General features: G+C 50.7%; 1 protein-coding gene across 4 annotated transcripts in view; it reads right to left on the bottom strand.

Moving 5' to 3' along the window:
- Positions 1-4,823: 4,823 nt before the first annotated feature.
- The window catches only part of KDM4B (lysine demethylase 4B), a 74,013-nt gene continuing 66,806 nt past the window's right edge, over positions 4,824-12,030 (bottom strand). For all 4 annotated transcript variants that reach the window (XM_041425020.1, XM_041425038.1, XM_041425029.1 and 1 more), the window contains 5 exons: positions 10,015-10,200; positions 9,410-9,574; positions 8,600-8,719; positions 7,686-7,778; positions 4,824-7,006 (listed from right to left, as the gene is read on the bottom strand). In XM_041425020.1, the coding sequence (XP_041280954.1) occupies positions 6,821-7,006; positions 7,686-7,778; positions 8,600-8,719; positions 9,410-9,574; positions 10,015-10,200 (750 nt within the window). In that variant the 3' untranslated portion in view covers positions 4,824-6,820. The remainder of the gene's footprint in view (positions 7,007-7,685; positions 7,779-8,599; positions 8,720-9,409; positions 9,575-10,014; positions 10,201-12,030) is intronic.

Raw genomic sequence — 12,030 nt, 5'->3', positions numbered from 1 at the left:
TCAGTGATAAAGTGAATTTCCAGAGAGAACATTTGGTTCCCTCCAGCTGGCAGCACGCGAGAGCCAGGAGCTGCAGAGGGGTCACTTTGGGGAGGGGCACACACGGGTCTGTGACTGCACCTGCACCCCAAAAACAGCCAAAAACACCCCAAAAACACCCCAAAAACAGCCAAAACACCCCAAAGCTCCCCAAAACACCCGAAACTCCCCAAACTCCCCGGAGGGGCAGTGTCCCCTCCCTGCCCGGGCACTGCTCGGGGCCCCCCTCCTCAGGAATTCCCTCCCAAAATCCGCCCAACCCCCGGCTGTGGGAATGTCCGTGTCCCTGCTCTGAGCACCAGAGGAGCCTTTCCTGCAAAGGGAAAAGTTCCTTTTTAGGGAAAACTGAACCCTGAATGTCCCTCTGAGGGCTGTCCTGTGTCCTGTGTCCTTCTGTGTCCTGTCCTGTGTCCTGCTGTCCTCTGTCCTGCTGTCCTGCTGTCCTGTGTCCTGTGTCCTGTGTCCTGCTGTCCTGTGTCCCGTGTCCCATGTCCTCTGTCCTGTGTCCCGTGTCCTGCTGTCTTGTGTCCTGTGTCCTGCTGTGTCCCGTGTCCTGTGTCCTGTGTCCTGTGTCCCGTGTCCTGCTGTGTCCTGTGTCCTCTGTCCTGTGTCCCGTGTCCCGTGTCCCGTGTCCCGTGTCCCGTGTCCCGTGTCCTGTGTCCTGCTGCCCCGTGTCCCGTGTTCCGTGTCCCCGCGGCCCGAGGTGACAGCACACCCCCAGACCCCGTCTGTAACTCCGGGAGGCTCCTTGGAGCACAGCAAACACCTTTTAATTCAATCGGCTGAATCGACACAGGGAGATTATTAGTTTTCAGTAAGATTTGATTCAATTAATTAGCCTGAAAATATCAGCACAGCCAGGCGAGCAAAGAAAAACAGAGATAAATCCCTGCCACGGCACTGCTTCATCTTTTAAAGGCAATTAACTCTTAGTTATTAGCTTTTAATTAGGGAATAATAATGACACCATTAATACAGTGCATTATACTTGTCAGCAGACAGCTGCTCCAGGCGGGCTCCGCTGTCGGAGCTCGGCTGGGTCTGCCAGGAGGCAGAGCTGGGGGTCCTGATGGGGGGTCCCTGATGGGGGTCTGAGCTGGGGGTCCTGCTGGGGGTCCCTGATGGGGGTCCTGATGGGGGTCTGGGCTGGGGGTCTGGGCTGGGGGTCCCTGATGGGGGTCCGGGCTGGGGGTCCCTGCCGAGCCCTGGGCTGGCTCCCCCTGCCCCAGCCTGCCAGGGAGGGGTGGAGCAGGGCAGCACCAAAAAATGGATGAGCAGAGCATCACCGCCTGGCAGGCTCCAGGACAGCCCCCAGAGATCCAGGGCAGCCCCAGAGCCCCAGGACAGCCCCAGAGCTCCCTCCCTGTCCTGGCTGTGCCCCTGTCCCTGTCTGGAGCCCCTGAGCCCCCCTGGGATCTGTGCCAAAGGTGCTCCCACACCTCGGCTCACAGCACCCGAGAGGGACCCCAAAAACCTCCCTGGTTTGTTTCAATGCCCCTCCTTGGACGTGCTGGGCAGAGCAGGGCAGAGCTGACTGGAACAATTCATCACCCTAAAGAAATTCAGCACCTGGGTTATTGCAGCCATTCCTAAGGTCCCTGCAGGCCCAGGTCCCTGCCTGCAGCTGCCAAGGGTGCCAGCAACACTTGGAATTCTCCTTCTTTTTGCACCAAATTTATTGTGAAACTTCAAACCCTGCTGGGAGAGCAGCAACCACGACCTTGGCAGTGGCCAAATACCTCCAGTTTTCATTTCTGTGTCTGCTGAGTCACCAAAATGAAATCTCCAGAGGCCAGAGATTACACAGCAAACCACATTTCCCATTATTTTCCCCATTATCTTGTTTCATTGTGTTCTACCAAAGGCTGGAAACCATTTCCAGGGCACCAGCCTGACTTCACTGTGGTTTTTTATTCCTTTATCACACAGGAATTAATCTTAACCCGAATTATGCACACAGGATGCTCCAACAACACAAAAACACAACGCCATGAATTTCCCCAAACACTCTGGAGTTAATGAATCACCAAAATAAGTGTCAAATATTCTGGTGGGTTCCACCACCTTGGTTTTAATTTGTTTTCCTTGCTCTGGACTGGAGGAAGCCCCAAGGGAAACACCAGAGGCTCCTTGAGCTGGAGCCTGCTCAGGGAAGGAATTCTCCTCCTCTCCCAGCACAGTGCAGCCAAATCCTGAGGAGAGAAAGGAACAAAGCAGTGGGAGAGGCTATTTGCAATTTCTGCAGGAAAGCAGAGCTGTTAAACTGAAAGCAAAGCTGCACAAAAGGGAGAACTTCCCCCACCGAGCACTGACATAAAAATAAGGAGGAGGAGGATGGCAGGAGAAAACCAGATTCTAACCATGGGCCTGGGAAGTGGCACAGAGAGACTGCACTGCAGGGAACGGAAAAGGGAAAAAGGAAAAGGGGAAGGGGAAAGGGGAAAGGGAAAGTGAAAGGGGAAAAGGAAAAGGGAAAGGGGAAAAGGGAAAGGGGAAAAGGGAAAGGGAAAGGGAAAAGGAAAGGGAAAAAGGAAAATAAGGGAAAAGGGAAAAGAAAAAAGAAAAATGAGGGAAAAGGGAGCAGGGAAAGGGGAAAAGGGAAAAGGGAAAAGGGAAAAGGGAAAAGGGAAAAGGGAAAAGGGAAAAGGGAAAAGGGAAGGAACATCAGTGCTGGGAAGCTCCAGCAGGGCACGGCAGCTCCCAGGACAGGCTGATCCCTGTTCCAGGCTGGCAGGTCCCAGGTGTGGTGCTGGAGGCATTGTCATCCCTGTGTCACCCTGTGCCACCCTGTGTCATCCCGTGTCACCTGTGTCACCCTGTGCCATCCCTGTGCCACCTGTGCCACCCCTCGGGGCTGAGCACAGACCCCTGCAGCCAGGGAAACCCGAGGACATCTCTCCCTCCTGAGGAAAGCTGCCGGGAGATTCCTCCGGACAAAAGGGGCCAAGGCCTCGCTTTGGGAGCAGCACAGAGTGGGAGGAATGGCAGCTTCCAGCAAGCAGCCAACTGTCTGTGAGCTGAATCGGTGAGAAAGGGATGGGAAATGGAGCCCAGAGCCCTCCCTGAGCACAGGCACCTCACGAAGCCGTGCTCGGGCAGATTTTTCACTTCGTGCTGGCAGAAATCTCACCCCGATCACCCGAGGCGGCCACAAAGCTGCGGAGTTAATTCCGTGCCACAGCTGAAGCCCGGATTAACCAGGCTCGGCTCCGAGAGGCTCCGAGCTCTTCAGGTGACAGAGCAGGGAACCCCAGCCCTGGGCAGAGCCTCGAGGAGCTCACACTTCTACCAGAGCTCCTCTGCCACCTCTGCAGGGACAGAAGTGCCCGGGACCCCCTGTGCCCAGCTCAGGCCATCGCTGCCCGGCAGATGCTCCCTGCCCTCGGCGGGCGCTCCTGCCTGCCTGACCATCCCTGTCCCTCCTCAGCAAAGAGCATTTGCTGCACTTTCCAGAGATGGCTGCAGTCAAATGAAGCAGATGAGCAGAGGAGCTGGCCATTTCTTTATTTTTAAACCCTGTTCTGGGGCACAGGGGAGGGATCACTCCTGCTTCAGGGACACTGGCTCGTTTGCTAGGGGATGTCAGCAGCTGGCATCTGAAATGGCAGAGCCAAAGTGAACTGTGCTGAAACAGAGCCAAAATCCTGTTTGTTCCACAGGAAAAGTGGTTAAACTGTGGTCACTGTGCAATTCCAAACAGTATTTGCACAGTGGCCTTTACATTTCCCCTGCTGGAAACCAAAAATTTAATTGTTTTGCTGCTCTCATGCAGAATAAATAACTCCCAGTGATTTTCTGTTGGTGAGCAAGTAACCCAAGGACTTCTCTTCTCCTGCTACCAAAGCTGCCAAATAATTCTGTGTCAACAGCTCCAGCTCATTGGAGTCTCAGGATTGTGCCAAAGCTGCTTTTTTTGTGTGCCTGTGCCAGCACAGTCACTTCTGGGACAAGGAGCAAGAGATGACCTGAAAGCTCTGGGTGGGAAATTAAAGGTGTTCAAATGAAGTTCCAGGGAAATGTTGTTTGAGGAGGTTCAGTGACCTCCTGCTGCACAAGACTTTGAACTTAGAAATGAAGAGACTTCAACCCCCCAAAAAGTGTCATTCTGAAATGCTCAACAGCTTTTAATTCATTTTGAACCTAGAGGCAGAGAAAAAAAAAAGGCAAAAAATACATCACAGCCTTAATCTAAGGGGAGAAAGAAAAAAAAATCATTATTTTTATAGCACATAATCAGACACAAATATATTTCACTGCAGGAAGGGGTAGGAATGTGCATTTCCTATTTCCTTTCAATAGGCTGGTGCCCAGGGGCCATCAGTATGGCCACATCCTGAATCTGCACAAGTCATTCCTACAGCAAAACGAGGGATTTAAAAATCAACCAAAAGAGAGAAAAGCCTTGCACCAAGGAAGGGCATTTGACAGTTCCAGGTTCATGTTTAACATAACTCAGCATCTGAATATGGGGTGAGGAAACACACTTGTGTTTTTACAATATAAATAGTATTTGGGGAAGGAACTACACATGGCTACAGCTACTGCAGGACTCGAACATGCAGAGGAAATTCCCCGTCGCTCACAACCACTCGTCCCATCCCACCCTTCCCTCCCACCTCCAAAAAAATTCCTCTGCTGGTTAAATTTCTCTTTCAATTGTTTTAAATATTTCTCTCGTGGCCTGGCAACATTCTTAGTCTTTTATACAGCAAGTTTTCTGTTTAATCACATTTCAACCGACAGGAGACAGCTCTGTGGGAGGAACAACCGAGGCTGGGAGAACCTTGCCAATTTTTTAAACTTTTATTAGTCTCAGTTTGGTTTTATTTGTGGAGACATCTACTGAAAACGTCCAAAACTCAGAAATAAAAAAACCCCAAAAGCAGAACCGTGTTTCCAAGGCCTCCCCCCACGCACGCTCAGCCACGCGCACGGAAGGACCCGGAGCGGAGGCAGGAGAGGGGATGGCACCTCCAATCCCCAAGGGAGAACAAAACCAAAGTAAAAAAGGAATTACATTGCTTTATTCTATCTCCACTCTTTCACTAGGACAGTTTAATACCCGTGGAGTCTCTTAAGATGCTAATCTGCCATCTGCTAGCCCACAAATCCTTCCCACTTATTCCCTTGAAGATCCAGAGCGTTGCTTAACGGCCTCCCCCCGGAACAAGGGCCACCTCGCAAAGGGGCTCACAAATCAGAGTGAAAACAAGAACATTGTCTCTCTCCATCCAGTCATCTCAGGGAACTAAGTGGAAAAGATTGCAGTGCAGCATTGCAGGTTGCTGGCTGGCCCAGCTGGGGCGCAGGGAGGGGAGGCTCCGGGTGCCCTCTGCTCTCCCCTGGCCCTGAACCTCCCCAGCTCTGTCCCAGCTCAGCACCAGCCCTGCCTCCTTCTGTCCCTCTGAACTGACTCAGGTCCTCCAAGGAGCGTGGAAGACTTTCCAGTGACTGCAGCAGGGATCAGGCTCCTTCCCAGGCAGCTCTTCAGCCCCAGGGCATTCCCAGACGTCCAGCTGGGAGCTGCCCGCTCAGCACTTCAGGGCTGGGGTCTGCCTTTGATGCTCCTTCAGTCCTCAGTGAGCTGAGTCCACCAAAGGCAGGGCTGGCACTCCTCTTCCCCAGGAGCAACTCACAGGCTCAGTCTTTGCTTAAGGAAAGGATGTCACGACAATCAGATGTTTGAGGAATTTCTTCTTTAATAGGATAAAAGAAAAACATACAAACACCTCCCAAGCTTCTGTCATGGAATGATTCTCACACTGTAAGGAGCACAACTCAAAAAAAAAAAAAATTAAAAAATAAAGAGACAAAGCAAAGAGAAAGGATAAGTGCTAAGGGAGAAGTGCTGCTGGGGAGCCTCTCGCTCGTGGGGAGCTAACACAAGAAGCAACAGAACACTGCCAAACCAGGGTGGCACACTGGAACTCAAGCCATGCTGATCCTGAACTAGAAAGCAACTGTGATGGCAAAGATGGGGAAGGAAGATGACAGGGATGACCCAAACCTGGCCATTTCTTCCCGAAGCCCCTCCCTGGGGACGCGGCGGCGATGCCAACGTCCAGCCCAGGGCGTGAGAGAGCCAAGGGCAGAAACGCCCAGCGGTGAGCACGTCCTCCCCCACCTTCCCCGGCTTACAAAGACAGTGTTTCTTTACAAAAGAAGAACCCAGAACATTCCAGGACATCTGCTCTTGCTCTCCCTCTCCCCGCTGTAACATCAGTCACAATTCGTCTGGGGGTGAGGGGGGAGGATTTCATTTATTTTCTGTTTTAAAGCCATAATCTAGAAAAATGTTTTGTGGAAACTTTCATTTTCCTATTTTTGCTTGCTTTTTTTTTTTAATAATGCTCATTCATAGAAAACTTCACAAAGGTGACGTCTATGTACAGAAAACACGATTCCAAAGGCTGCTTCAGTAGTCAGTGTAATAGCACCTTGAAGACAAAAGTTTGACAGATCTGAAAAAGTCATTTTGTTAAATTTTAACCCTTTCCTCGTAAAAAAGAACCAGTCACACAGCTCCATCTGTAGAAACTCTTCCGAAGTCTCCGTGTGAAAAGCTGAAGGGTTTCCAAGCTCCCCAGCTCTTGGTCAGCAACTCCTGGCAAGGTCGAGGTAGCAGCCAGACAGGGATTTATGTCCTGCAGTCCAAACCAAGAGGAGATGAAAGAAATTCACAGCAGGCTATTGCACAGGGCTGGTCTTCCGTTCCACAGTTTCCTATTTATTTTTCCACTAACTCAAAAAGGGTTAATTGAATATTTTGAACGAATCCTGGTTAAAACATGTTGCTCTGAGTCCCAGGCTGGTACTGTGTCTGCAACAGGCTCTCCATAAAGGCCAAGTAATCTGGGCTTTGTCCATATTCCTCAGGATTCCTTGGATTCCCCAGCCGGGGACGCTTGGCTGCTCTCACTTCATCTCCTGAAAATACATCTTCCTGAGGGGCCCCAGTGCTGAGGGACTGCAGGAGACACAAAACAACCATTAGGGGCACAGCAGGAGCACAGGGAGAGACCCCAGACCCCTGGGGCTGGGAACAACGTGGGCACCCCCAGCCCCATCACCTGGTTAAATGAAATGGCTTTAAGGGGTAAAGCACCAGGTCTGAAAACACCCTGCAGGTCTGGAACCAAAAAAAAAAGCTATGAAATAAATCCCTCATCTTTTCTAGGCTCAGTAACTGCACTGTATGCACTTAAAGCCAGCCTGATCTTGTGTAGATTAAGAGATTTATAGGTAAGAGCCACACTCTAAATCTCCAGTTTGCTGAGAAAAGGGGTTTGGTCCCACAGTGATCATCAGCTCCCCAGAAACCCCGAGCTGCAGCCCAGCTCACCTCACCCTTGGACAGGATGACTCCACATAACTGAATTCACATGGTGTAAAATGATCTGAACGTAATCTTTTAACCAGAGAAAATAAAACTCTGAGCTGAACACGTGCAAGGGGAAATCATTTCTGTGCCTCTCAAGCATCCATGGCCAGGATTTCTTCCACTCTGTGTGTTTTGGGAATGACAAGCACTTTTACAGCCACAGAAAGGAGGCTGCATTCACCTAATGTCTAAAAAATACATGAAGAAAATGTGAAGGGGCTCTGCAAGCTGCAGCTGGTTTATTGTTTGCTGTTTTGGTACCCACCAGGCGAGACTTGACTCTCTTGGGAAGCTCTTCCTCCAAGGTGTAAATATCCCCTCTCTTCACCATCAGCTGAGAGCCATCCTCAAACTCCACCTGCAGGGAGGCAGAAGATGAGCTCAGAGCCAGCACTGAAGAGCCCATTCCCATCCCCCAGGAACAGCCAGGCAGCACCAGGGGCCAGCCCCCACGGATGTCTGCAGGGCTGCTGTGCAATGAGCACTCCCAAGCTCTGGGGAGGATGCTGAGCCCAAAAAGTGCTGCTTCCAGTGCTGTTCAGGCACCTCTGTCTTATCCACGTGGATTCACTCAGTGCTCCGTGGATCCCAAAATATCTGTACTCCAGCTGGCCCAGCACCTCACATTTCTACTGATTTTTGATTCATATCCTGCAAAAAGCAGCTTTTCACTTCTAATAAAAGCAGCCCTCTATTCAGGCCAATATGGTAATAAGAATTCTTTCATCTTAAACAAAGCATTTTTACAGGTCACAAGGAAACAACTCCAGCTACTAAAGTACATTTGTATTTCAACCAGCAGAAATAGTCAGCCAGGTACAAAAAACTCCTCCCATGAAACCCTTTTTGCTAAGCACTGATTATGTCATGAATTATGCATCTGATGTTCCAGGGATGTTTATTCATGGAAACGTGCACAGCAAAATGTTAAAACTATTAAAAGTTTTTAAGGGATTCTTATTTCCTTTGCCCAAGACTTTAATACACTTTTCTGCATGAAGCACAAGGACACAGAGCACAGTTTAACAGGGGTGTCAAGTTCAGGCTGGACAAACTCAGAGGGAAGAAATCATCTGCTCCCAAATCCTCCTCCTGCTCCCCCAGCTCCAGCAGCCCATCCCTGGTGCAGGCTGAGCTCTCCCATCCTGAGCACACCCCAGGGACCCCTGTGCCACTCACCTGGTAAATCTGGCTGATCTGGGCTGCAATGAACTTGGCCTTGTAGATGATCCCATCCGTCCACTGCAGCTGCACCAGCTCCCCCTCGGGAGGGGGCCCCATCTGGATGCAGTCCCTGCTCTGAGGACACAGAGAGAGAGGTCAGAGACACAGCTCCAGCAGAGCTCAGGAGCCAGAGGTGTGCTAAAAATCACATGGTAATGAGCAGCAGGACACATTTCTGCACTTGTGATTAATTGTGGGCATCTCAAACAAAACCAGGCTGAGAGAGCAGCAATGGACTCTGGCAGCTCCTTCTGCTGCCAGCACCCAGCTCATTTCTCATTACAAATCCCACTGCATCACATCTCCTGTATCTCAGAAACAAGCAGGGCAACTCACTGAATCAGTGGCACAATCAGGAAGGCAATGCATGAGCTGACAAATCAGCCTCTTCCAGACATTCCCTCTATTAAGCGAATTCCCTGTTTTGAACCAGAAGTGCTTACGAACAATCTGCTTCCCCCATGAATCACACTTGTCAGTTGAAAAATAAGATTATTCAACCACAAAACAAATAGGATGAAATTTAGAACAAACACTGCTTTCTGTGAAGTCATCTGCATTCAGCAAGATCACATCTTTGTAAAGCAACCAAAAAATAAATGAGATAATGTCAGAAACGAGATCCGTCATGAAGAGCGGGATGAGATTTTCTAGGCGAGCGGCAACTCAAAAATGCAAATGAAAAAGTTCAGATGTGCTTTGCTGCTCCAGCCCCAGGCACGGCTCACAGAGTGCAGTGCCTGTGGCACAGCAGTGTCCCCTTACAATGATGCTCTCGGGGTAGACGTTGTCGCTGTAGGAGCCGTCGTCGAAGTTGACTTCGTAGAAGGTCTGGGTGCTGGTGCCGATGACCCTGCAGCGGTAGTAGAGCCCGTTCCTGTTCTTGGTGATCACTGTCTGCCCCAGGGCCACCTCCCTGCGCAACGGCACCTGCAGGGACACGGCACGGTCAGCGGCCAGCCGCAGCCGGCTCCCAAACTCCTCGTGGAATGGTTTGGGTGGGAAGGACCTTAAATCCCACCCAGTGCCACCCTGCCGTGGCAGGGACAGCTCCCACTGTGCCAGGTGCTCCCAGCCCTGCCCAGCCTGGCCTTGGGCACTGCCAGGGATCCAGGGGCAGCCACAGCTGCTCTGGGCACCTGTGCCAGTGCTCTACTCTCTTCATAGAGTTCTTTCCCAATATCCCATCCAAACCAGCCCTCCTGCAGATTAAAGCCATCCCAAACAATGGCTTCCTGGACAATCCTTCTGCATTAAAAGCACAAAACGTTTTGAGCCAACACAGGCGGGGAGAAACTATTGTAAAAAACTCCAGAAACCAAAAATCCCAAATCCCCCAGTCCAACCCCCCAGCCCAGCCCAAGACCTACGTTGTGGTTTGCTGCTTTGTGCTTGAAGCAGGTGATGGACACGACGTAGGGCCAGTCGTCGGGCTCCATGGGCACGCCGGCCGCGTGCGCGCACGTCACGTGGAAGGACGTGGAGCAGTGCTCGTAGGAGCACTGCACACAGGCCCCAGACACCTTCTTCATCCTCTTCCTGCAGTACACACACCTCTGCAAGGGAACACAGCTTGGTCACAGCCAGCTCTGCCAGGGAACACAGCTGGGGTCACCTCAGCAAGGGAACACAGCTGGGGTCACCTCAGCAAGGGAACACAGCTGGGGTCACCTCTGCAAGGGAACAAAGCTGGGGTGACCCAGCTCTGCCAGGGAACACAGCAGAGCTCAGCTCTCTCAAGGAGCAGAGCCTGGAGCCCTGCAGAGACCCCGCAGCCCCCACAGGACTGGCACAGGGCACAGAGCCCGTGGCTGCAGTGCCACAGCCCAAGTGGTGTTCTGTGCCAAGGGGTCGGGCTCACACGGCCAGGACTGTGTGTGCACCCCCTCAGGATCCCTCCAAGCCAAATCCAGCAGATGTTTCATCCCCTGCCTCAGCACTCCAGTCACTCAGCCCTGCAGAGCTGCACTGGGCACACGCAGACTGGACCCAGCTTGGACTGGGCAAACCCCAGCATGGCACCAGAGAACTGCTGCACCCTCACCCTGCTCACACAAACTGCACCTACACTTCATTCATGCCAACAGCACTGGATCCTCACAGGTGCACTGCTGGAAAATAACATTTCCATTTTTCTGAAGGAACAGAACACAGTAACTGGGTGGCAATTTGCTCGATTATATTTAATGGGACATTGTATTGATCAGATCTCATGGAATATAAAATCACATAATGGAACAAAAATGCTGTGTGTTTATTCTAGATGCATAAGCATATCAACCATAAATATTTTATTGGCATCCATGTCAGATGAGCCACTGTAGATAATTCAGTCAGTTTTGCAAACAAAAGAAATAAAAACATTGTATGAAAAAAACCAAGAATTATCGGGGAAAAGGTCTGAAATCTCAGAGACATTTTCACACTCATTTTCTGCAAAGCAGACCCAGTTATGAGGTAAATCAATGTAAGGCATGTGACTGCTTTAGAAAGAAATTACATTTTCTCAAAGCTAAAAATCCTGAGCCTGATGGCACTGACAGTGAGCAGGAGCTGTAGTGGGAACAAGACAAATTTCCTCACTCCCTATAACAGCACCAATTTTTGTTTCCATTCCCTCAGAAATACAGAAAAGGAGATTTTGGGAATCCCAGTCTAAAGAATGGATTCTTGCATAATGTTTCCAGGGATCCATTTGGAAACACCCCTCAGTTTTTAACATTTCCAGGAATCTGTCACTGATCAGCAAATCCCAGAATGGTTTGGGCTGGAAGGACCTTAAAGCTCATCCCAATCATCCAGCCCCATCCAGCCTGGCCTTGGGGCACTTCCAGGGGTGGGGCAGCTTCTTTACCTTACCTGAGGCTGGCACAAGGCAAATCAGGGCAAAATTAATATCAAACACATGAGACAAATGTGCCTTTCAGGATAAAAATGAACAAAAGGTGTCCCTGACCATGGCAGGGGGTGGAACTCCAAAACCTTGAAGGTCCCATCCAGCCCAAACCATTCTGGGATTCTGTGACTCCTTCTCCAGGAACCCTTCTCTTCCTGAAAGCAAAAGATGCCAAAGAACAGGAGATTTGCTCTTCCTCATTCCTGAGCAACACTGCCCTCCCTGCCTGGGCTCTGCCCCACATTTGTATGAAATAAGTCCCATGAATTAACTGAAGGCACTTTGTTTACACCAAAGATTCATTTGGCCTTTTTACACAAACGAACAAAAGCCAGGAAATTCAAAGCCAGAGCCTGAGAGCTGCCAGAACGTGGGTTTAGCCTTTAATAAGCTGAGCTTTTATCACTCTGCAAACCATGTTCCAGAGGCTGATAAGCACCAGGAAAGTGCCCAGCAGGACTGAGGGGAGCCAGCAGCACTGATGCCATTG

Source organism: Onychostruthus taczanowskii, unplaced genomic scaffold (genome assembly GCF_017590055.1).
Source record: "Onychostruthus taczanowskii isolate IOZ18803 unplaced genomic scaffold, ASM1759005v1 scaffold112, whole genome shotgun sequence".
NCBI classification, from domain to species: domain Eukaryota; kingdom Metazoa; phylum Chordata; class Aves; order Passeriformes; family Passeridae; genus Onychostruthus; species Onychostruthus taczanowskii.
This window is presented reverse-complemented; position numbering and strand designations above follow the sequence as displayed.